Raw genomic sequence first — 25,152 nt, 5'->3', positions numbered from 1 at the left:
CTGCCCTGGCCTGACACCGGCAAGGTGAGGAGGTGGGCGGGCACACTCATAATCGCCTTTGCTATTATCATTTCTGCTCCCAGCTTGCCCACGTCGTCAGTACCTGCCATGCTGGTCCCCAACCATTGGTGGGTATCCAGGTCCCCAGGAGAACCTGAGAACCCCACAGTGATAGTATGCAGTCCCCTAGGCTCTGGTGACCTTTACTCCAGGGTTTGGGGCGGTGTGCAGGGTCCTCGGTCTCTCCTGTACTAGGAGGATCTCTTTGAGCTTCTAGTCCTCTGGCCCCCGGCCTTGTACGTCTGCCTAACCCAAAGGATGCACCCAGGACCTACCTTTCTTTGTAGCCTCTCTCTACTGGATATTCTACCCAAGACCCCAAACTCATCCACATCCAAATGTATAAATATTCCGTTTATACAATAGGATATTATTCAGCTGGGGAAGGAGCAGAGTTATCACAAAGATCGTGACAGGCATGGGTCTCCCAGACACTAGAGAAGCCAGCCATGAAGGGCTGCAGATAAAATGTCAAGTGTACGATGCGCACAGGTAGAGCGGTGGTTGCAAGGAGGGGAGGGGATGGAGAGGTCGGAAGCGGTTGCTAATCAATGGGCGTGAGCCTGGGGATGGCAAACACATCATCAGTTAGAGGTGATGGCTGTAAAAGTCTATTCTGAAACCCACGGAGTGTATATTTTCAATGGGTGAACTATTGTGCCTTGAATTACATCTCCAAGCACACACTGAGCTTGGCACAGTGGCCTGCACCTGTTGCATTGTCATCAGTCAGGCAGCCTTCTGCTCTATTGAAACTGTGGGTGGGGGAGGAGCTGTAAAAGGGTGGGGCTTTAGTATTAACAAGGCTCCATCCCTGGGTGACTGACAGAAGATGGCTGTCACTGCAGGTAGAAGCAGCAGCCAGGGCAGCCAGCCAAAGTCCCCAGCCTTGTGAGGCCTCCGGTGCCAGGACCTTTAGCCCTACAAATGCTATGGTTCTTTTTCCTTTTTGGTTTTCACCATTCTGGACAGAACCTAGAGCCACGTAAACACTAGCGCAGAGGCTCTACCAGTGACCTGATCTACCACTGACCTGACCTTCAGCTCGATTTTTGTTTTTTATTTTGAGGCAGGGTCTCACTGAGTTGCCCAAGGCAGCCTTGCACTTACTGTGTAGCCCTGTCAGGCTTTGAATGTGTGAGCCTCCTACCTGGGCCTCCCAAGTAGATGGAATGACAGCCCATACCACCAGGCTCAGCTGTATTCCAACTCAGGACTCTCGGGCAAGCCTAAAGACCCAGAATTCCTCAGCCCCTGATGGCCTACAGGTCTCTGTGGCCTCACATCGTAGCTACAATGACAAAAGGTCATTGTTGATCACTGTTCTGTAGCTTTAAACCCTTCTGATGTCAGGGTTGCTGACATCTAGGGCTTCTCACTTTTGCAATGATACCCAAACTGACAATCTCAGGGAAGGCACCACAGAAGGAACCTTCCAGCCAACTCCCCAAGTGAGACAACATTTGCTTGTACAGGCAAAAAAGGCATCTGCACCAATATCAGTACACCCTACATGCAAATGAAGGTTCCTATTTGTACCAATCACAGCACACCCTACATGCAAATGAAGGTTCCTGTTTGTACCAATCACAGCACACCCTACATGCAAATGAAGGTTCCTGTTTGCACCAATCACAGTACAATCTGCATGCAAATGAAGGTTCCTGTTTGCACCAATCACGGTGGTCTTGATAGACTATCTGGGAAAGTGCTCCTCTGGCTTGGGTAGGAATAGTTCTAGGGTCATCTTGAGTTCATTGAGGTTTTGACATCACAAAGTCCAATGCAAAGCTGTTTCAAACAGTTCTGGCACCAGCTGCCTTCAGGAGCCATAACAAGCAGCTGTGGCTGTCATGTAGTTTCTTCAAGGTGTTAGTGGAATGCAGGAGACAGAGATGGCATAAAGGCAGTCCTGCTATCTGTCTGACTAGCAGTCTGTTTGCATGAAGGCGGCCAGGGCAGCACGGAGGGTCCATGCTCAATGTCTTTGCTTATTTACTGGACCACGTGCATCGGCACTGCCAGCAGTAAGAACCCAAAAGACTTGGGCTAGAGAGATTGCTCAGTGGTTAAGAGCACTGACTGCTCTCCCAAAGGTCCTGAGTTCAAATCCCAGCAACCACATGGTGGCTCACAATCATCCATAATGAGATCTGACGCCCTCTTCTGGTGTGTCTGAAGACAGCTACAGTGTACTTACATATAATAATAAATAAATCTTTGAAAGGCCAGAGCGAGCAGGGACTGAACGAGCAAGGTTAACTGGAGCGAGCAGAGGTCCTAAATTCAATCTCCAGCAACCACATGAAGGCTCACAACCATCTGCACAGCTACAGTTCACTCATATACATAAATAAATCTTTTTTTAAAAAGAACCCAAATGGCTGTCATTAATACACAAAGTGATTTTTTACAGACTTCAACAGTGTTTTCAGTGTTAAAGGTTTCAATACGCCAAGTGCCACAGGAAGAGCTGGGTCCCCCTCATCTGTCCCAGTTCCAGCATGGATGGCTTGAGTTAGTGGTGGATGCCAGCCAACACAGAGGCCAACCCAGTGGAAAAGATGAAAGGCTCGTGTTTTGACAACACGGCAGAATAGGAGCTTTAAATCCAATGGACAAAGTAAAGGCTGATACCCCTGCCTTCTTTGTGTGCCGGCGGCTTCATCCTGTGGGGACAGGCTAGCTCCTGGAAGTCTGGCTGGGTTGGCAGGTCCTGCCTGGGGCTTAGGGAGGGGCCAGCCTGGGAGGCTGGAGGCTGGGCTTGCACTGAGCCCCACCTCTCTGCTTCTTCCATCCACAGCATCTCCAACAAGGAACTCTCAGATCTGATCGAGCAGCTGCAGAAGAATGCGGACCAGGTGGAAAGGAACATTGTGGACACCGAGGCCAAGATGCAGAGCGTGAGTGCCGGCTTTCCCCACGGGGCTTCTCCATCTTGGTCTTTACCTTAGAACACAGTCCCAGGTGCAACCGCATCCAGAATCCTTGTGGTTTCTGGTACAAGCACAGCTCTTGGTATCTAGAGACCTGCAGTACTCAGTCCAGCTATGACTGAGGGAAAGAACTCACCCAGCCCAGTGCCTCGGGGGTGCTGAGCTTCTGCACTAGGAGAAAAACTGAGGGTGCTGAATTGGTAACCTAGTAACGGCAGGCTCCTCCCACTTATTCTGTCCTCTAGGAAGACAAAAAGCTCCTCCTGGGTGGAGCTTCCCCTGGGCGGAGCTTCCACTTGTGGAGGAGAACTTGTAGGGGTCTAACCTCAGCTAGGATCTGCACTTGAACTCACTGAGTTATCGCCCCCCCCCCGCCCCCCGTTTGACTCCCTCTCAGAGGGTAGAAGCACTCACCTAGTTAGTGTGTCGCAGGTTCCAGGAAACCTAGCACGTTCTGCTCAGACACCAGGGGCATGCTCCCTGCACACCTCCAATACCTGGGCAATCCCTCCCTCGCTGGGGAACACATAGCACTTTCTCATTCTCACTCTCCCATCCCAACGGGATCCCAGTGCTGGTGGTGAAACCCAGGGCATCGGCATTGGGCGTGCTAGGCGAGTCTCTTCTGGCCTTCTGGATGAGGTGCTAAAAGAATGGAGGACTAGTCAGGGACCAGCTGGCCCCAGGAGTGGCTGTAGATGGAACTGCTAAAGCAAGCAAGCAGGGAAGCCAGGCTATGTCTGAATCTCAGAGCACAGTGTCCCTGAGTGTCAGCAGGCCCTGGTACTGTTTCCGCCACACTTATGCTCTAGTGCAGGTTGTCGTTTGTCTGGAAGTCAGGTGTAGCCTGGAGCTGTGCTGCATCTGGCATCTTAGTCACCAGATGACCAAGAGCTAGCCCTGGGCAGTGTGGGACCGAGGGTTGGGAAGTCATGGGACGCCAGGCCTCACTGTTGTCTCTGGCCTCTGTTGTGGCTGCTTCTGCCTCCACAGCCTTCTCTGGGAGACCAGGTGTGCAACCCCAGGGCCAGTGGATCCAGAGGATAGGGTGAGGGTGGTAGGTGGCAAGTAGAGTCACTCAGGGTCAGGAAGTCCGGGAGGTCCTGACCCAGGATGGCCCTTCAGGGACTGAGGAATGTGGCCACCTTCCTCCTACCTGGGATCCTCGAGTGCTCATCCCCAGACTGTACCCCTCGCCTCTCAGAGTACCTCTCCTCTCCCAACATGCCTCTGGGATTTTTTTTCTGCTATCCCCTCTCCTGGCAGCCAGCAACAGTGTTTTGTTTGTTTTCTTTCCTAAGTAAAAATCGTCGTGTTGGGATGTGTCAGTTTTTCCTTACAACCAGAATAGTGTGTGCTCATAACTAACATTTTAGGACAGATAAACAATATGTTGTAGAAAACTAAAATCCCACAGAATCCATCCTCAGAGGTATCCACCAGCCCCGAGCCTTCAGGATTATGTTCAGCCTTCTGTCATGTGTGCATTGGTGCATGCATGTGCATGTACGTCTATGTGTGCGTGTGTGTGTGTGTGTGTGTGTGTGTGTGTGTGTGTGTATGCAGTGCTGGGGACAGAGCCCAGAACCATGTGCACATGAGGCAGGTGTCGCACCACTGAACAACACCCCGACCCCGAGCTCCTTCACTTTTTTCTTTCTTTCTTTTTTCTTTTTTCTTTTTTTTTGTTTGTCTTGGTTTTTGGAGACAGTTTCTCTGTGTAGCCCTGGCTGTCCTGGAACTCACTCTGTAAATCCAGGCTGGCCTCAAACTCACAGAGATCTGCCTGCCTCTGCCTCCTGAGTGCTGGGATTAAAGGCCTGTGCCACCCTTTCCCCCCCAACCCCCCCAGCCTTCCCCCCCTTTCCCCCCAACCCCCCCAACCTTCCCCCTCCCATTCTGAGCTGTTTCTTAATTTTAACAGAACAAAGTTGGGGGGAAAAAAGGCAGCTACATTTTGAAGAGTACCTGGGCCAAATCATTTCCTTCCTTTGTCCTTTCTTCTCTCCCCCTCCCCCTCCTTTCTTCCCTTCTTTCTCTTGTTTGTAGAAGGGCTCATTATATTATCCAAATGTTTTCCTGAACTTTCCATGTTTTAAACTTATACTTGAGTAGCATAAGCTGAACTGCTCAAAGGGCCACAGGCACAACGTTGGTGTCACCCCTCCCCAGGGAGTCCCCCACCCTTAGGCATTACTGCCCCCTGCTTTCTCTTCCCCAGCCCCTCCCCCACTCTGCCTCTGCGTTCCCTGACCTGTGTATCCCTGTGCACAGAGCTTTCCAGTGGTGAGTCCTGTGTCTGAGGCTGCAGACAGACCTGAAGGATGGATGGAGAGGTGTTCCTTTGCAGCTCCTCCACCAACACCTCGCAGTGCCCATACTGGACTGTCGCTCTCCTACCTGTCCATCAGTGGATCTGTCACGCGCCAGCCCTATTAGTTCCTCTGGTCTGAAGGACCATTTTATCAGGATGTAAATCACAAAAAGACCCCAGAAGTGACCTCCATCTGTAAACTCACCCATGTGAATCAGTGCTTTGGTAGATAGTCACCTAGGCAGGGTTGAAGATCTGATCGAATCTTCTAGAATGCCTTTGTTGCTCACCCGCTAGAGGTGGCCCCGCCCTAGTCCCCCTCTCTCACTGACCATTAGTTTGGCTAACTTGAACCCTTAGTCACCCACCCACGGTCCCCCGAGCAGGTCTCCTCATCTCAGTCAGATGTGTCCCCATCCCAGATTCACCTGCAGGATTCAGTAATGATTAACAGACTTTGTTTCTGAAACATTAATCTTTGACACTGTGGGGCCCAGGGTGGCCTTGGGTCAACCAGTGACTGAGAAGATAATATTCTGCCCAAGCCAGGACGCATGCTGTGCTGCCTGCCCCAGGTCAGCCATGCCTGGCCCACGGGTCTTCCACTCCACAGTCCCAGCTCCAGGCCACTGGGAGAGCCAGGCTCCCGAAGGCTCCAGGTCCCCAGGTAGCCGTGGATGGGAGCCTGGGTCCTATCCACTATCTGCAGGCAGCTGAGTCCTTGTCTCCCAAGACACTGGGCCATCTCCCTCCCCATCCCCCCTCTTTTCCTTTTGGTATTTCTGTTTTTATCTTTACTTCTCAGGTCCTCAGGCTGGAACCCCAGGTCTCACCACTAAGCACACACGCTGACACTGGATGCACCTCCACATCCTCAGCTCTGTCCCCTTTCCCCTCCTTCTTTCTGACAATCCCCTGAAGCCCAGGCTGGCTTTGAACTGACGACATGACTGGGTCTGGTTCATTTTCCTTGTCCTTCCTCCCTTTGCTTGCTTGTGGTGTGTGCTTACACCATGGCACAGGTATGAAGCTCACACGGCAATGGGTAGGAGTTGGTTCTCTCCGTCCACCATGTAGGTCCTGGGATTGAACTCAGTCCACCAGCCTGGCGGCAGATGCCCTGCCCACTGAGCATTCCTATCAGGAACCTTCCTGAGTTCTGTTCCTTATTTTTAGATTTATTTGTTTCTGTTGTGTATGTCTGGGTGTTTTGCCTGGATCTATGTCAGTGTATCACAGGCAAATCTTGCACCCGCAGAGGCTAAGAAGAGAGCTTTGAATCCACGGGAATTGTTGGATCCTGTGAGTTGTGTGGGCACTGGGAACTGAACCCAGGTCCTCTGGAAGAGCAGCCAGTGCTTTTAACTACTGAGCCATCTCTCCAACCCCAGTTCCCTTTGTTTTGAGAAACATGGCGGCCAACCTTGAGTTTAAGTCTTCTCCCTCTGCCCCTCCAATGCCGAGATCACCTTCATTAACCACCACAGCCTTTCCTCCCACTTTTAAACATGATGCTCGCTTTAAACCTAATGAGGTGTGTGTAGCCCAGTATTTTTAAGACCTTGGTAGAGCTTCTTGATGGTCTCACACATCGATGTCAGTGGACTCTCTGTGGTCTACTCATGACCTTCCCTAGCCCCAAGCCAAGCAACTGCCTTTCCGCCTGCGTCTACCGGTTGGGAGCTTTTCACCTTAGTGGAATCCCATGCCATGGTCACTGTGTTTCCTCACGCCCACCCCATCCCCACCTCAGCCCCACCCCCGTGACTGTATGTTGCTCTCCAGTCTTGTTTTCCTGGTGGCATTACTTCTGCCACTGAGAGGCCTTGCTAGTCTAGTTCCTCTCTTCTGGTTTCTGTGCTGCTCAGACAGAATCTAGGTCCTTGCACCTACACGCTGAACTGCTTCCCAGTCTCAACTTTCCTCTTCTGAAGGCAGGTAAAGATGGGAACCCCAAAGCCAGCTAGCTAGCCAGCAGGAGGCCTTACTGCTGAAGGCACCCCAGTGTTGCTTATCCTGACTTCAGCCCAACTTACTGACATCCTCGCTTCCCCTGATGAACTCTAAGACCGCTAGGGGTTCATCCCTGGACACCAGCTTGGTGCTAAAAACATAGCCAGGCTTCATGGCTGCTGGAGTAGACTGTGTCTAGACTGTCCTGGGGCTGGAGAGATGACTCAAGGGTTAATAGCACTTGCCGCTCATTCAGAGGACCAGGATTTGGTTCCCAGCACCCACGATAGACAGTGCACAACTGCCTGTAAATCTAGCTCCAGGGGATCCGACGCCCTCTAGTGGACTCTGTATGCATGTGCACATGTGTGGGCACACACACACACACACACAGTAAATATATACCCACTCACTTTTCCTTCTATCACCACTGTGGTGGTGCCCAGCAGTTGCCCAGGTCACCCAGGTGACACCACCAGCAATTCCAGATCACCCTAATGCTGAAGGCCAGCTGCATGGCTCCTGGAAGCCTCAACTTAGGCATAGAAGGAGTCATGTGATTGGCTCCTTCCCTGGGGTCCTTCTGTGCTCTGGGTTCACGGGTCGTGTGAACAGTCCTCAGTCTGCTCTGGCCTCCCTCCCACCCCTGTCCCCACTAGTCTCCTACTGGTCCCTCACTTGGGGCTGCTCTGTCTTTCCTCAGGGCCTTTGTCCAGACTCTCCCCTCTGCCTAGAACACACTTCGCTTCTGTCCCTCATCCTAGCTTATGTCAGCACCGGAAGTGCCTCCCTGAGCTCTGGAGCAAATGTGGGTCCCCTCATTCCCTCTCTGGTGCCTGTGGGGTGTCTGTCAACTTGCTTTGTGGACAGTCTCCCAACTTGGGTTATGAACACCAGACAGGCAGAGCCAGCGTAGGTGCCAGTGGGACTGTTTACCCCCGTGTCTTGGTGCGGAGCTGTTCGGTGAGAGCCAGTCTGGACAAAGCCAGAGGAGCCCCCAGCCGGCCCTGCCCCTCAGACCCTGCGGTGTCACTATAGACTCTGAGTCCCCATTGTTACCCTTTCTTTCCCTCCTCAGGACTTGGCCCGGATGCAAGAGGGGCAGCTCCCTGAACACCGGGACGCGGCCCTGCAGAATGTGTCTGACTCAGAAAAGCTGCTGTATGTGCTGGAGGCGGACTCAGCCATCGCCAAGCACATGAAGCACCCGCAAGGGGACATGATCGCTGAGGAGTAAGTCCTTGCTCTGTCCCAGTGAGCGTGCTGGGCCGGGGTCTAGGCAGGAGGGCTGGACCTCTCGGGTCCTCAGGACCTGACCTCTTTCCTATAGGGTACACACAGGGCAGGTGGACACCAAAGGTGCACACCGGGGGCCTTGATTGAAACTTAACAGCAAGGCTGTCGCTGAGGACTGGGGCTTTGGGAGTTGACAGTCCCAGGACTCCATGGCCGCTGTGTCTCCTGAGCTAAGGTCACGCTGCAGCTCAACACAGTGATCTAGCGCCCCATGAGTCAGGGTCTTTCTATGTTCCATGTCCCCCATACTTGTCATTATGTGACACAGCCCGGCCTGTGCCTGTGGTGGGCTTGTGCTCCAGTGAGCAGTGGTCTTGCCTATTTCTTCCAAAACTTTCTATAGTAGCCCTTTGGGAAATGGTAGAGAAGGAAGTTTGGGGAACCTCGATGGGAGGAACAACAGGATTCAGAGTTAGTCCGCTGCCCAAGGCCACTGTCCCCTGTCCTCCAGGACAGTGACCTGAAACCCAAGCTGAGGCTTACATGATGACCACTAACATGGTAGCGTATCCCCCACGCAGCATCCGCCAGCTGAAAGAGCGTGTGGCCAACCTGCGGGGAAAACACAAGCAGATGTACAGCCTGGCAGTGAAAGAGGCCGACCCGAAGGTTAACTGGGACGCGCTGGTGGACGAGAAGCTGGTACGGTCGGGAATGGGGCTGTCTCTCAGCACCTCCGCCCTGCTGCTAGGGGACACCATTATGAAGTCTTCTGAGATTGTATAACCGAGAGCAGTGGGGATCAGAGGAGGACAGTACCCAGCGGGGAGTCACACAGCCAGACCTTGTTCCCCACTGACTATGCCACACCCCCTCATGCCTATCTTGCTGGCGTCCTTGCAAGGCTATGTGGACCGGCTGGAGAAGTGTGTGTCTCCCAAGGCCAAGCTTTCGGTACTTGCAGCTGGGCGTCTTTGGGGGCGTGTCTCGGCAGCTGTTAGCAGCGTGTCCCTGGGGAAGGGACTTCCCTTCACATGTCTGCCTGTAAAATGAAAGCAGTGACCAGGGGCCCACAGGTCACCGTGAGATTAAGGGATGACCTGTGTGATGCAAGAGCAGCAGCGGTGGTCCAGAGAGGGGCGTGCCACCACCCAGTCCAGAAAAGAGAGGGGAGAAAGCATCCCCACCCCCAGGCCAGCAGCCCATGCTGCCAAGGGTTGTCTGCTCCCAAGCCACAGCTCTTCCCAGTGTCTCTCCACCTCTCCACCAGGACAAGCTGAGCAGCCAGAGCTTTGGGACCGACCTTCCTCTGGTGGACAGCCAGGTGGAGCAACACAACATCTTCCACAATGAAGTCAAAGCCATTGGGCCCCACCTAGCCAAAGACAAGGTACGTATGTAGTGGAGTCTGTGGAGGTGTGGGGCAGAGAAGGAGCACACTTGGTCTAACCTCAGCCCTTGACTCTGCCCACAGGAGCAGAACAGTGAACTCCAAGCCAAGTATCAGAAGTTGCTGGTAAGAAGCCCTGGGAGATGGGGTAGGACGGGAGGCTATGGACTGGGGACATACCGCTCTAATGGTGACAGCGCACTGTAGTGTCACCATAGCAGTCTGTGAGGTGCCAGGGATGGAACCCAGGGCTTTGGGCATTCTGTCTAGGTCGGCATTCTGCCATCTAAGTACTGTTCAATTCTTTATGTGATATCACTACATGCCAAGCAGATGCCATGCACTTTAAACATGGTCTAGGCATGTGTGTGCACAAGTACCTTCATGTATGGCATGTATGACATGTATGATATGTATGACTTATGTGACTTGTATGACACATATGACATGTGTGACATGTATGACATGTGTGCTTGTCATTCTTATTCTACCAAACAATCTGCAAGCCTCCTGGCCTTCCCTGAGCCTTCCCAGCAGCTCTCCACACCCCCAGATGCTCCTGTGGTCCCCATAAGGAGCTGAGGTGTGGCTTGGTTTGCAGAGTGCCTGCCCTAGTAGGCATGAAGCCCCGGGTTCCATCCCTAGTGCCAAATAAAGCCCGGGCATGGGGTGCACCTACCATCCTAGAACCTGAGAGAAGAGGCAAGAGCAGTTTAGGGTCATCCTCTGTTACATAACAAGTTTGAGGCCATCCTGAGCTACATGAAATCCTGCCTCAAACTGAAGCTTCAAGGAGACGTCAGTCCCACAGGGATCTTCTTTCTGTGTTCACTGGTTTGTCCTCAGTGCCTAGAACCGTGCTCCCCATCTACTGGTGCTCAATAAACACCTGCAGGGGAATGCTGCAGAGGGTCAGGTGACTGACACAGGAGCAAAGCAGACGGGAAGCCGGTTCAGTCTTCACCTCGCTCTCATCCCGCAGACAGCATCGCAGGCACGGCAGCAGCACCTGAGCTCGCTGCAGGATTACATGCAGCGCTGCACCAATGAGCTGTACTGGCTGGACCAGCAAGCCAAGGGCCGCATGCAGTATGACTGGAGCGACCGCAACCTCGACTACCCCAGCCGACGGCGCCAGTACGAGGTGGGCACGGGGCCAGATGTAGGGCCCGGTGCAGGGCCGGGCGCAGGGCCGGGCGCAGGGCCGGAGTGGGACACGGGGCTGCCAGGCTAGGTTCTGACGCCATCTGCTTCCCAACAGAACTTCATCAACCGGAACCTGGAGGCCAAAGAAGAAAGAATCAACAAACTGCACACTGAAGGTGACCAGCTGCTGACCGCTGAGCACCCAGGGAGGAACTCCATTGAGGTGCGTGCTCTACTGCTCCCCTCACAAGCAAGGCACCTCCTTTCTCTGCCCTCAGTCTCTCCCCTGACAGCCCAGTGACGGGTGTCTTCTCTTCCTGGCAGGCACACATGGAGGCCGTGCACGCCGAGTGGAAGGAGTACTTGAACCTGCTCATCTGTGAGGAGAGCCATCTGAAATACATGGAGGACTACCACCAGGTAGGTGCCTGCCTGGCTCCAGGCACGTGAGAGGGCGCGGGAGTTCCTGGGTGCACACAGAGGCCCTCACATGCAGGGGGAGGTCAGAGGACAACTTGCCATGCGTGAGTCTCTCCACCATGACACCAGGGGACTCAACTCAGATCATTGTACTAATGCCACAAGCACTTTTTTCTGCTGAGAGATTTCACTAGCTCAGGGTTTTGAATTTCTGACATAGGATCTCAGGTAGCCCAGGCTAACCACTCTCATAGAGGATGAACTGGACTCCCAATCCTCCTGTTTCCACTCCACCCGTCGGGTTTAATTTTTCTGAGATATACAAAACATAAACCTTGCTATTTAGCCCCTTTTCAAGAAAACTAACATTCCTACCCCACCCCCTTTTTGAGACAAGTTCTCAATATATAGTCCAGAAATGTCCTTGCATTCAAACTCTCCACAATTCTCCTGCCTCAGCCTCTTGAGAAGCACCACCATGCCTAGCTCATTTTTACCACTGACCTATTTGTTACATTAACAATACAGAATGACCTCACCCTCTGTTTCCCAAACTTTCTCATCGGAAGAATAGAAATTGAGTGCCTGCCCCCAACACACACACACACACACACACACATACACACGCCTGATGACCTCTGACCTGTCTCTAGATTTGCCTGGTGTTAGCTAGAGCGAGCATAAGCGGTGAAGAACAGTGCCTCTTGCCCTTGTGTCTGGCTTTTCTTGCTAGGCATGACAGCTTGGGCACAGGGCAGTGTTTCTACATTTCTGTACTTTTTATTATTGTGGCCAAGTGGCTGACTATTGTCCGGGTGGACACCTGTTTGCATTCCCATCTATTCATAGACACTGTGTGATTTCATAGGAAACAGTAGGAGCTGTAGGAAATCGTCATGATGTAGGGTCTCCCCAATGCTTGCCCAGTCCTAGCAATCAAGCCCAGGGCCCCACATAGGCCAGGCCAGGCCCCACTTCTAAGCCGTATTCCCAGCGTCCCTTTACCTTCTGTTGGAAGACCGTCTTACTAAGTGGCAAACTTGAACTTGTGATCCTCCTGCCTCAGCCTTCCGAGTGACTAGGATGACAGTGCCCACGTGCCTGCTCGATCTAGGGTCTTCAAACTGCAACATGAGCTCAGGGGGACCTCGTAACTCTTGCTGGAGTATCTGAGTGACACAGAATTTTGCAAAGGTCTGAAAGTCCTCATCAGGGCAGCAGTCCGCAAGGGGACGACTGAAAACAAATGAGTCAAGAGTTGATGAACCAAACACTGGGCAGGGGAACTTTTCAAAACAAGAAGACAAGATAGTTAACAAGGTTTAGGATTAAAGCAGGCTTAGGTGCTGCTAATCGGTACAGCTAGCTTCTGAGAAATGCATTGCTGGGTGATTTTATCATTGTGCAAACCCATGAAGCACACTTCCACGGGGAGAGACATTCGTAAAGCACCTGTCATGTGGAGGGTCCTCAGCGGAAGGTTTGCGTACAGCTGCACTGTCAGGGTGTTCCTGGCACACAGAAGAAAGCCTGAACTTGCCTGGCATCTAAAGATATAGAGAGGTGGGGGAGCCAGCTTTTCCCCCCTGAGGCCCCACGGAGCCAGACTGAAGAGGGAGTTGAACAGGCTCAAACAGGTCATATCATAGATTTAGGGTGAGTGGGAGGCACAGGCCCTCCTAGGGGATAAGCATGCAAGGCGTAGCCAGCTGTGTGTGGGAGCTTTCCACCCGTGATGGTGTCCTCTGGTCTCCCTCAGTTTCACAAAGATATGAAGGACGCCCAGGAGCTGCTACGCAAGGTGGACTCAGACTTGAACCAGAAATACAACCCTGACTTCAAAGACCGGTATCAGATAGAGCTGTTGCTTCGGGAACTGGATGTGAGTGGCAGCATGTGAGGTACCCCGCCAGGCCACCCTGGACCTGAGCAGACCGCATCCTGTGCCCGCCTCATGCTCCTCCTGGGTCAGCGAGGCTGGCCTTACCTGGCGCTGTGCTGCTCTTACAGGACCAGGAGAAGGCTCTGGACAAGTATGAGGATGTGGTGCGGGGGCTGCAGAGGCGAGGAATGCAAGTGGTGCCTCTCAAGTACCGCCGCGAGACACCGCTCAAGCCCATCCCTGTGGAGGCCCTCTGCGACTTTGAGGGTGACCAGGTCAGTCACTACCTGACCCTAGGCAGCCTGGACCTATAGCAGAGTCTTGGGGCGGCACGGGTAGAGCTGGGGCTACAAGCAATCATGTCTCATCAGTGTCACTCTCTGTCCACCCTTCTCCTGGGCGTGGATATGCACCCCGATATTCTTTCCCTCCCTGCCCTGCCTTCATCTTTCTTATCAGCTAAACCACCCTAGCCATTCTAGCTAGCATATCAGGGAAGCCTCTCGCTGGCCCATTTCATAATGTTTACAGCCACCTCTAACCAGTTCCTGTGTCTGAGAAGGTTAGCCTCTCATTGGCTGTGGTCAGCTTCTCAGTCATCTATGTCCATGCATCTGGAGACTGGAATATAGGAGGTGTGTCACTTGGACTAGGGATGGGCAGGGATAGTTCTCTTTGTGCTGGTTCCATCTAGCGCTGTGACCTGTCTAAGAGGAAGGCTAAGACTCCCTGTGTCTGAGAGTTAAGAGGGCCAAGGGGCAGACAGAGAGCCTCGAGCTCCCGGGCCTGAGAGCGAGTCTGAAATGCTGGGTCTGTTCCCCTCAGGGCCTGATCTCCCGGGGCTATAGCTACACCCTGCAGAAGAACAACGGGGAGAGCTGGGAGTTGACAGACAGCACTGGGAAGAAGCTGACTGCCCCAGCTGTCTGCTTCATCATTCCCCCCACCGACCCCGAGGCCCTGGCTCTTGCTGACAGGTACAGACACCAAGGAGAGTGAGGAGGAGGAGGAGGGTGGACCTACCCCTGGGCTCTGCAGCCTCCCCTATTTAAACCCTCTTAGTGGCACGATGTGACATATACCTCTCATTCTGGCCTCCCTTAAAGGCTGTAGGAAGAGGGCAGGCTAGGCTGGCTTGCTGAGTCAGCTGTCTGGCTCAGGGCCAGTGCAGCAAGCCTGTTCTTACTGCCTCTGGGCCTTGCCAAGTCCTAGCCATGCCACCTGCGGTGCCTGTGTCCTGCTTCACTGACTCTGGCCCTCATTTTGCACACAGTAGGTCCCCCACTCTTCCTCTCTGGCTTCACCATCTTTCAGCACTTTGTTTTGCTAAGATCTGTGGGTTGGCCTTGCTTGGGCCCTGGCCCCTTGATGTCAGTGTCACATGGCAAGTCCTTTAGTCAATGAGTAGACCCAAGGGGATGCGGCACTGACTCATCTCCTAAATGGAAAGTACAGGAGAGAGGGAAGGACAAGGGCAGATAGATGAGATTCTTCCCAAACCTTGTGGCTGTAGCTCATGAGGAGGGGACGTATGTGTGTGCAACAGCACGTGTGGAGGCCAGAGGACAGCCTACTAGAGTTGATTCTCTCTTTCTACCACTAGCTTCTGAGGACCAAATTCATGCCCTCAGCTCGGCGGCAAGCACCTTTCCCCACGGAGCCATCTTGTCCCCGCCTAGTATTTTTGACTTTTCAAAATCCTTCAAGTAGCTGCTTGGCTCCCGTGGGCTGTTACCCAACCCGGGATGGCGACCTGCTAGGAGGGTGGTGTGAGGCCAGGGTCCCCAGCATGTTCTTGCTCTCACAGCCTGGGCAGCCAGTACCGGAGTGTGCGGCAGAAGGCAACCGGGAGCAAACACGCTCTCCAGCAGCGGCATGAGGTGCTAAGGACGGAGAACCCTGGAGGTGGGTACCAGGGCATCCTGTACAGGTGCAGGAGCATGGGAAAGGGACTGAGCTAGACTGTGCTGTGCATGGGTGACGGGTGTCTGCTAGAGGGCTGAGAGAGGGGGGCCAGGCTGGCTTTCAGGGCCTTGTCTTCCTTCACCGTCATCTCTGATTTGTCCTCCCTACGACAGATGCCTCTGATCTTCAGGGCCGACAGCTGCTGGCTGGCTTGGACAAAGTGGCCAGTGACTTGGACCGGCAGGAAAAGGCTATCACAGGGATCCTACGGCCACCACTTGAGCATGGACGGGCGATAGAGGACAGTGCGGAGCGGGCCAAGGACCTCAAGGTATCACCAGGCTGGGGCTCCTGCTCAAGGTTCTACCTCTGTGGGGTCTCGGGACATTCAAAGCAGGTGCTGGATAATTATAGAGATAATTATGGTGGAGAGCTGTCCCAAGAAGCAGGTTCCAAATAGATGCCCTGTCCTGGTACTCAGGCATACCCCCAGATGTGACCTGGTCCTGCTTCTGAGCAGCTTTTCAGGGACTGGGGTCCTAGAGGTTCCTGCTGACTGAGGCTGTGGGCAAGAGGTATGTGGGCTAGCTGTGGAACTGGAGATCCAGTTCACTGCTGCTTGCCCTGCGACAGGCCAAGGCGCACTCACTCTCCCTCCCTCTCCCTCTCCCTCTCTCTCTCTCTCTCTCTCTCTCTCTGTCTCTCTCTTTCTCTCTCTTTCTCCCTCCCTCCTTCCCTCCCTCCTCCCCTCCCTTCTTTCTCCTCCTCCTCTTCCTCCTCCTCCCCTTCTCCTTTTTTTTTTTCTGAGACAGGGTTTCTCTGTGTGACCCTGGCTGTCCTGGAACTCACTCTGTAGACCAGGCTGGCCTTGAACTCAGAGATCCGCCTGCCTCTGCCTCCCAAGTGCTGGGATTAAAGGCACACACCACCACTTTCTCAGGTCATTCTGAAGTAAAATGAGCTGGCCCTCACTTGAGCGGCTGAACCAGGCAAGATGCCTGAGTCTCTGGTTCACCACAGCCTACTCTCATACCCTTCTGCCTGTTGACTCTTTGTGGTAGGGTCTGCCACCCCTGTTTTAGAGAGAATTAAGAGTCAGAAAAATTCAGGGGTCTATGGTGCCTGGCACAGGAGTGAGGGCCAGAGGCACAGGGGCACAGGCACACATACCACAAGATTCCAAACTCTGTGGAGTCATGAAATGGGCAAATCAGTATCTACCTGGCAGGTTGCCCAAGATTTCATGAACTCTCTGATGAAGGGTGTACAGAGTGCCCAGTGTCCAGTGGCAACCTGCTGTTGTCCGAGTTATGGACTTTATTTAACAGTCCACTGGTACCAGATCCTCATTAAAACACAGACCCTGGGACTGAGGACAAAGCTTGGCCAGTGATGCGCTTGCTTTACATAACGCACAGGCAAGAAGGAGGATCTCAACTCAGTCCCCAGCACTCACATTAAAAGATGGACGTGGCAGGATACCCCCATAATTAATCCCACTACTGAGGAGGCAGGATCACAAGGATCGGTGAGGGTGACCAGCTGGCCAGCCTAATTGACAAGCCCGGGTGCCTGCTAAGAGACACTATCTCAAAATCAAACAAACAAGGTAGGGGCTCAAGAGAGGCTCGGTTTATAAAGTGCTCACACACAACCATGAGGACCAAGTTCAGATCCCAAGAACCCATGTTTAAAAAAAAAATAGCATGGTTGCCCTGGTCTGTAAATCTGACTTTGGGTGAAACCTACTGGCCGGTAAGTATAGCCAATCAGTACGCACTGTCCTAGTGAGAGACCCTGTCTTAGAAGACAAGACAGAGATCTAGAGAGAACTGACACTGACCTCTGGCCTCTACACTTTCACTCACACCAACCCCACCTCTCCCTTCCTCTCTTCCTCTCTAAATAAAATAGATGGCTCCAAAGGAATTCCTGAGGGTGACCTCTGGCTTCTCAACCCACAGACGGCCAGACTGGTGATTGGGCCCCAGGACTGCCCACCCCAGGGAGGCGAGCTTTCTCGCTGTTCTCATTGTCCCTGGGCATATCCTTAAGGGAAGAGAGCTGTAGGGCTGTGGTTGACCTGGGCAATCTTGATCTCCTAGAACATTACCAACCAGCTGCTCCAGATTGAGCCAGAGAAGACCCAGCGCACAGCCGAGTGTGAGGCCTTTGTGCAGGCCCTCCCCGGCAGCGGCACCACACCCTTGCTGAAGACCCGGGTGGAGGACACCAACCAGAAATATGAACAATTGGTACAGCTGCTGGAGGCGGCCCAGGAGAAGTAGGTGGCAGGGAGGCAGTCGGAGGGTGGTCATGGAGGGGTCAAGGGGCCACCTGACCCCTACACATACGATGTTGCCCTGTTCTTAGGGTGGATGTGGCCAACCGCCTGGAGAGCAGTCTGCAGCGGGGCAGGGAGCTGCTGGCCTCGTATGAGAACAGGCTGATCATGGATGACACAATGCCTGAGAGTGGATCCAAGTTGGACAGCAAGAGGCAGGAGTTGGAGGTAAACTTAGGATCTGGGGGCCGTGGGGTCCTTTGTCTGGGCTCAGGACATCTGCCTCCATGGCCAGATGAGGATGTGAGGGCCCTGAAGGCTTGCAGTTCCAAGCGCATCATTCTGGGGGAGTTTATAGACATAGGCAGTGGGCTCCTTCTCGGCTGTTCCTAGGGTCTGTGCAGCCTGGGAGGTTTTAGAGGCACTATTTCGCAACAGAGGGTCTACAGAAAATATAGGTTTCTGGAGCTCCCGGTGAGCACATTAGCAGCCTGGGCCTACAGCTGCTGGGTTGGCGCACAGCCACTGTCACCAGCGGTCCAGGATGCAGGTTTGGATGTCTGAGCACTGAGGCACTCTGATAGTGGCCTGTAGCAATCCATCTCTGTCTCCTTTTTGTGACCAGCCTTGGAGCAAAGAAAGCAGGCTCAGTGAGAGCCTCGTGGCTTGGAGGGTGGCAGGCACGCGTGTCACCCCTTTGGCAGTTTGCCAAAGGAGACTTATCAGAGCTGTTTATTATAATGAAAAAGGACATTGTGTAAGTGGAGGCCAAGACCTCCTTCCTGCTCTTAGGCCTGAACTCCCCTCAAAGCAGGAGGCCCCTGCACCCTAGGGACGCTGCCAGGCTCTTCGGAGCTCTGGCCACAACACTGTTGTCTCTGCCTGTCTGGCAGGCCATGGCTTCTGAGCTGCAGGCCCAGAAGTCCCTCCTGGATGAGGTGGAACAGAACCTGCAGGCGGCCAAGCAATGTTCCAACTCACTGGCCAGCCGTTTCCAAGAGCACTGCCCTGACCTGGAGCGCCAGGAGGCTGAGGTGCACAAGCTCAACCAACGCTTCAACAACCTCAGTCAACAAGTGGAACGCAGGTGAGGGGTGCTGGACTGGGGGGTGGGGAGGCTGGAGTGAGGGCCTGGCTCAGCCAGCCTGCCGTGAAACACTAGGCCAGGATCCTCTCTCTCTCTCTCTCTCTCTCTCTCTCTCTCTCTCTCTCTCTCTCTGTGTGTGTGTGTGTGTGTGTGTGTGGTGTACATGTTCATATGCACGTGTGGGGGAATACTTGTTCAGGTGGAGGTCCTAAGTTGGTGTCAGGAGTCATCTTTGATCATTCCTCTTCACCGAGGTAGGATTTCTCAGTGGCACTCATGCCCATGTAGCTAGACTCGAGCTTACTTACGTTGGGGAGTCCATGTCTTCTTTCTAGGGTTGAACTTACAGTTCAGCCACAATCCCATGCAGAACTCACATGGGTCCTAAAGATCCAAACTCCAGTCCTCAGGCATGCACAGTATTTAGCTCTTAACTGCCAAGCCATCTCCCCAGCCCAAGTGCCCCTTTTAAAAAAAATAAAATAAAAATTAAAATGACACATTCAAAGTAAGAAACTCTATGCAGTGACCAGCCACCTGTCTCTAGGTAAGCCATCAACTGTGTGTGTGTGTGTGTGTGTGTGTGTGTGTGTGTGTGTGTCAGTTAGAGAGAGACAGGTATGATCCATGTATGTGTGTCACTGTAATCCATGGAATGCATAGAGGTCAGAGGATCATTTTGAACGTTCTCACTTTCTACCTTGTATACAGGTCTCAGTTCACCAGTGCTGAGTCCGGCTAGCAGAGTCCTAGTTGTATGGGGCCTTCCTAGTCCTTCCCCCATTTCCTCCCATCTCCCTCTAGGAACACTGGAATTATAGATGCCTATGCCTGGCTCTTACATAGGTTTGGAGAGCTGAGCCCAGGTGATCAGGCTTGCACATTAAGTGCTTTAACCCACTAATGCATCCCCCGGCCACGCCCTACCCGCCTAGCTCCACCCATTTCCCACACATCCACACCGTGGGCAGGTAGACGTGGCAGCATCCCACCCGTGGCGGCTGATGCTTGTCTTTCTTCCTAGGCTCTGTCTCTGTTGTCTCCCCCCACTCCATTTCTGCTTGTGTTCTAGAGTGCATATTTCTACTAAGTCTGATTGAGGTTGACAGATCATTTCAAAGAACACCGTTGTGTTCCAGAGCTTTCTCCCCTTTATGTGGATTACAGTGGGTTTAATGTGTGTCTCTTTTCCTTTCTTACTATTGGAGCTTAGATCGTTGTTTCAAGGTAGTTTCCCTTTCCTCCTGTAAGCATTTAACACTGTGCAAGTTCTGCTTCAACCCTGCCCCAGCAATGCTGAAATTTTCTTCTTGCGGAAACAGGGTTTCCCAGCCTCCATGTGTCCTTCCTTTGCTCGAGTGATACAGCGAGCCCCTCTGCCTGTTGGGATGCAGCTCTTCACCGTCCTGTCAACAATCCATGCTTAGCCACTCTTTCTCTGTTAGCCATTTGGGAACTTGTCCAGTTCAGTGACACTTGGCTTTTCTACTGCCTTTCAAAACTCAATGTGGCTAGGAAGATAGCTTCAGTCAGAATACTCCTTGTCACACAAGTATGAGGACCCAAATTTTATCCCCAGCACACATGTAGAGTGGGCATGGTGGCAGAGATTTATAATTCTAGTATGGGAGAGGCAGAAATAGGTGGGCCCTGTGGCACTTACCAGCCAGTTAACTTGACCCGCTTCTCCTCCACCACCAACATGGACCACAAGAGGACCTTCCAAAATTGAGGGATCGGGGAGGCTCTTGCCTGCTATACAGAGAGACCTGACTGGCTTTGTCCCCTCAGGGCCCAGAGCCTGCAGAGTGCCAAGGCTGCCTACAATGAATACTGCAGTGGTTATGACCATGTGCTCCAGTTCTTGGCCAAGATTCCCAGCTACGAGCCCCAGGAGACAGACAGCCTCAGCCAGATGGAGACCAAGCTGAAGAACCAGAAGGTAAGATGGCTGCTGCTTCTGCTTCGTAATGTATGGTTGGGAGGATCAGAAGTCTTTAAGGCCTGGGGAGATGGCTCAGCGGTTAAGAGCACTGACTGCTCTTCCAGACATGGGTTCTCACAACCATCTGTAATGGGATCCAATGCCCTCTTCTGATATGTCTGAAGACATCTACAGTGTCTTCACATACATTTTTAAGAGAAGAAGAAGAGGAGGAAGAGGGGGAGGAAGAAAAGGAGGCAGAAGCAGCAGCAGCAGCAGCAGCAGCAGAAGAAGAAGAAGAAGAAGAAGAAGAAGAAGAAGAAGAAGAAGAAGAAGAAGAAGAAGTGGTAGAAGTGGAGGAGGAAGAAAAAAGAAAGAAGAGGAGGAGGAAGAGGAAGGGGAAAGGGAGGAGGAGGGAGGGGAGGGGAGAGGAGGAGAAAGAGGAGGAGGAGGAAGCGGAGGAGGAGGAGAAGGAGGAGGAGAAGGAGAAGGAGGAGAAGAAGAGGAAAAAGAAAAGAAGAAGAAGAAGAAGAAGAAGAAGAAGAAGAAGAAGAAGAAGAAGAAGAAGAAGAAGAAGAAGAAGAAGAAGAAGTAGTAGTGATAGAAGTGGAGGAGGAAGAAAAAAGAAAGAAGAAGAGGAGGAGGAAGAGGAAGGGGAAAGGGAGGAGGAGGGAGGGGAGGGGAGAGGAGGAGAAAGAGGAGGAGGAAGAAGCGGAGGAGGAGGAGAAGGAGGAGAAGGAGAAGGAGGAGAAGAAGAGGAAGAAGAAGAAGAAGAAGAAGAAGAAGAAGAAGAAGAAGAAGAAGAAGAAGAAGAAGAAGAAGAAGAAGAAGAAGAAGAAGAAGAGGAGGAGGAGGAGGAGGAGGAGGAGGAGGAGGAGGAGGAGGAGGAGGAGGAGGAGGAGGAGGAGGAGGAGGAAGAAGAAGGCCAATGGGGAAAGAAAAGGGAGAGGCCGCAGCTTTCAGCATCCTCTTACGAGGAAAGCTCATCCCAACTGATACTCACGTGGCTTAGCTCATGACCAAAACACTGGGAACCCTGTGGGAAAGTTTCCATTATCAAAGTTGGGGTTCCCACTTCCTCAGTGCCACAACAACCTCAGAAATCCAGTGGCTGGGGCTAAGGAAGCAACTTCGTCGGAAAAGTGCTTGCTATGCAAACATGAAGACCTGAATTTAATCATTAGCATCCACCTAAGAAGTCAAGCACGACTACGCATGACTATGATGCTAGCACTGGGCAAGGACGAAAAACAGATGGGTCTATGAAATTCATTAACCGGCAAGCATAGCCGCGTTGATTGTTTTCTGGGTTCTGTGAGAGATCCTGTCTCAAAAAGTAAGTGGAGCACAGTAGCCGAAAGATATATGATGTAGACTGTTATCCTTTGTATGTAGACAGACAGACAGAGGCAGAGGAAATGGAAAATCCAGTGCCTGATATTGAACTTGCTGTCCTTTCCTGGACTTGTTTTCTCATTCTCAAACAAGTTCTCAGACTTGGCTCACAAGTTCGCTGGAGGATTACATGCTCTACCAGAGCAAAGCCTGCCATTTCAGAGCACACAATAAACACCTGTTTCCTGGCACAGATAACCATCTTCACAGCCCTTGCTCCAGGCCTGGCATTGCCCTTCGTGGTGAACAAATGCATACAAGAAAGCCACCCATTATACTTTGAACTATAGCATGTTGACTTCAGCTTCTAAGGACTCAGCCTTCTGGGGAGTGTGTGTGTGTGTGTGTGTGTGCTTCAGTTTTGGTTTCCAGCATCTCTTGTTTTACAGAACTTGCTTGATGAGATAGCCAGCAGGGAACGAGAGGTGCAGAAGGTCTATGCGGATTCCCAGCAGTACCAGCAAGCAGTGAAGGTGAGCCACGAACCCTGTCAGAGCACACAGTAGGGGCTTTTGCATTCAGTGTTGCAGAGAAATTGAGGTTGGTTGCTGGGGAAAGGGGCAGTAGCCATGTGTAGGTCCACCCCTTTGACAAAACAATATGGCACAGACATCTGATATCATCCAGGAGTTATATTCTTAGCAACAGAAAACTCTTTGGGGCTGGGGTGTTTACCCTAAAGGAAAACAAAACAAAATGAAAAGTAATGTACACCAAACAAAATTAGGTAGCAGCTCTAGTTAGAACAGGAAAACTAGCTAACAAAGCCTTATACAGGAATGTCTGTGTGAATGATCAAACATCTACTTGATGGGAAATGTCTAGGTCTCTGGTGGAGAAAGGGTGGAAAGCTCAGGATGGTGTTCACTAAGGAAACAGATGTGGCCTCTGGGCCTGTTGGAAGGCCTGAAGAATCAGTGTGATTTGTGTCTCTGCAGTAGTTGGGAATTGCAGGCACATTTTCTTGTATGATGTCGCTCAGTGAGGTAGCAACTTAGCATCACTGTCTTAGTAGCTCTCAGGACCTCCTGGCAGACAGCTCAGGTACAGACGTGAGGAAGCTCTGCACGATTGCTAAACCAGCTCCTGGCAGCTTGGAGTCCATAGAGGGAGCATATATCAGTGTCGCTTCTTCTTGGTTGCCCCTAGCTGACAACTGCACTTTCTTTCTTTCACCCAGGACTACGAGCTTGAAGCAGAGAAGCTGAGGTCCCTGCTGGACCTGGAGAACGGACGAAACAGCCACGTGAACAAGAGAGCCAGGCTGCAGTCTCCCGCTGCCAAAGTGAAGGAAGAGGTGAGCTGTGAGTGAGGACTGCCAAGGGCTCTCTGGACCAGGTCCTCTGTGAAGCACTTGGAAGAGGAGGAAGAACTTGTTTCGGAGCACTGATATATCAATATGCCTAAGAGGCAGGCTTGTAGGGGTTCTGGTCCCGTGCCAGACACATGGGAAGCTCCCGCCTTGCTCCCTTGTGCAAGTCTGTAGTAGAAGGCAGTACAGCCTGCAACAGCTATGAAAAGAATACTTAGAAAGACTTGCTCAAGGGTCATGGACCAAGAATCAACCTGGGTCATCTCAGTCTATCTTTCCACCAATGGATGGAGCTATGGGTAGGAACGGGCAAGAAGTACCCCTTTCCCTACCTGCTAGGCCCTTCCCAGTCTGTGTCCGAGTGTCCTGCCTTTCTCCCAGCCTTTTGGCTTGTTTGTTAACTGATGTCCTGAAATGTCTCTGTAGGAAGCTGCTCTCGCTGCCAAGTTCACAGAGGTTAACGCCATCAACAGACAGAGGCTACAGAATTTGGAGTTTGCACTGAATCTCTTGAGACAGGTAATCCATCTTAGTTAGAAATACTACTTCAAATTGTCCTACAAGATGAGAAATCCTCCTCTGCCTTAGAGACACAGCCTGGGAATGAAGGGAGTGTCCTCTGCTGCTGATACTTTTTTTTTTTTTTTTTTTTTTTTTTGGTTTTTCGAGACAGGGTTTCTCTGTGTAGCCCTGGCTGTCCTGGAACTCACTCTGTAGACCAGGCTGGCCTCGAACTCAGAAATCCGCCTGCCTCTGCCTCCCAAGTGCTGGGATTAAAGGCATGCGCCACCACTGCCTGGCGCTGATACTTTTTTTTATTCGACATATTTTTTATTAACATTTCAGATGATTTCCCCTTTTCTGACTCCCCACTCCCCGAAAGTCCCATAAGCCCTCTTCCCTCCCCCTGTTCCCCCATCCCCCCCCTTCCCACTTCCCTGTTCTGGTTTTACCATATACTGCTTCACTGAGTCTTTCCAGAACCAGAGGCCACTCCTCCGTTCTTCTTGGACATCATTTGATATGTGGCTTATGACTTGGGTATTCCAAGTTTTTAGGCTAATTTCTGCTTATCAGTGAGTGCATACCATGATTGATCTTTTGAGACTGGGTTACCTCACTTAGTATGATGTCCTCCAGCTCCATCCATTTGTCTAAGAATTTCATGAATTCATAGTTTCTAATGGCTGAATAGTACTCCATTGTGTAAATATACCACATTTTCTGTACCCATTCCTCCGTTGAGGGACATCTGGGTTCTTTCCAGCTTCTGGCTATTATAAATAGGGCTGCTATGAACATAGTGGATCAGGTGTCCTTATTATATGCTGGGGAATCCTCTGGGTATATGCCCAGGAGTGGTATAGCAGGGTCCTCCGGAAGTGACAGGCCCACTCTGCTGACACTTTTGAGATGAGCTAATGCTAATGCTAAGCTGAGCCAGCCTTCTTCACTAGCCTGGGCTAACTTCCATACTAATTCAAAAGATGTTTGCTGAGCACTTATCAGAAGCTTTTGTTTGTTTGTTTTTATGAGTGTTTTGCCTGCATGTATGCCTGATGCCCAAGGTCAGGAGACAATGCATCCCCTGGAACTGGAGTTTCAGATGGTTGTGAGCCACTGTGTGGGTGCTAGGAATTAAACCTGGGCCCTCTGCAAGAACAAAAAGTGCTCTTAACTGCTGAGACATCTCTCCAGCCCCCAGAAGTTTGTTTTGTTTTGTTTTGTTGAGGGGTGTTGTTTGGGTTTGGTTGTTTAAGACAGGGTTTCTCTGTGTAGTCCTGGCTGTCCTGGAACTCACTGTGCTGGAATTAAAGGCATATATTGTAACAACCCAGCTTTAAAGTTATTTTTTAATGGCGTGTTCATGTTTCTTTATGTGGATTCACTTATGTGCAGGTACATGTA

The 25,152-nt window shown here is 52.0% G+C and overlaps 1 protein-coding gene across 1 annotated transcript in view; it reads left to right on the top strand.

Moving 5' to 3' along the window:
- Nucleotides 1-25,152, top strand: part of Ppl (periplakin) — a 48,356-nt gene that overhangs the window by 17,483 nt on the left and 5,721 nt on the right. Inside the window, exons 2-21 of the mRNA XM_052195266.1 lie at nt 2,864-2,963; nt 8,342-8,496; nt 9,081-9,201; nt 9,770-9,889; nt 9,974-10,015; nt 10,872-11,033; nt 11,151-11,258; nt 11,360-11,455; nt 13,215-13,337; nt 13,466-13,612; nt 14,163-14,314; nt 15,145-15,242; nt 15,416-15,573; nt 17,348-17,526; nt 17,616-17,754; nt 18,420-18,613; nt 20,405-20,555; nt 22,322-22,405; nt 23,113-23,229; nt 23,671-23,763. Of these exons, the coding sequence (XP_052051226.1) occupies nt 2,864-2,963; nt 8,342-8,496; nt 9,081-9,201; nt 9,770-9,889; nt 9,974-10,015; nt 10,872-11,033; nt 11,151-11,258; nt 11,360-11,455; nt 13,215-13,337; nt 13,466-13,612; nt 14,163-14,314; nt 15,145-15,242; nt 15,416-15,573; nt 17,348-17,526; nt 17,616-17,754; nt 18,420-18,613; nt 20,405-20,555; nt 22,322-22,405; nt 23,113-23,229; nt 23,671-23,763 (2,539 nt within the window). The remainder of the gene's footprint in view (nt 1-2,863; nt 2,964-8,341; nt 8,497-9,080; nt 9,202-9,769; nt 9,890-9,973; nt 10,016-10,871; nt 11,034-11,150; nt 11,259-11,359; nt 11,456-13,214; nt 13,338-13,465; nt 13,613-14,162; nt 14,315-15,144; nt 15,243-15,415; nt 15,574-17,347; nt 17,527-17,615; nt 17,755-18,419; nt 18,614-20,404; nt 20,556-22,321; nt 22,406-23,112; nt 23,230-23,670; nt 23,764-25,152) is intronic.

The sequence above is a fragment of the Apodemus sylvaticus genome, chromosome 10 (genome assembly GCF_947179515.1).
Source record: "Apodemus sylvaticus chromosome 10, mApoSyl1.1, whole genome shotgun sequence".
Classification (NCBI taxonomy): Eukaryota; Metazoa; Chordata; class Mammalia; order Rodentia; family Muridae; genus Apodemus; species Apodemus sylvaticus.
The sequence above is the reverse complement of the archived record's forward strand: the minus strand, read 5'-3'. Positions and strand labels throughout refer to the sequence as shown.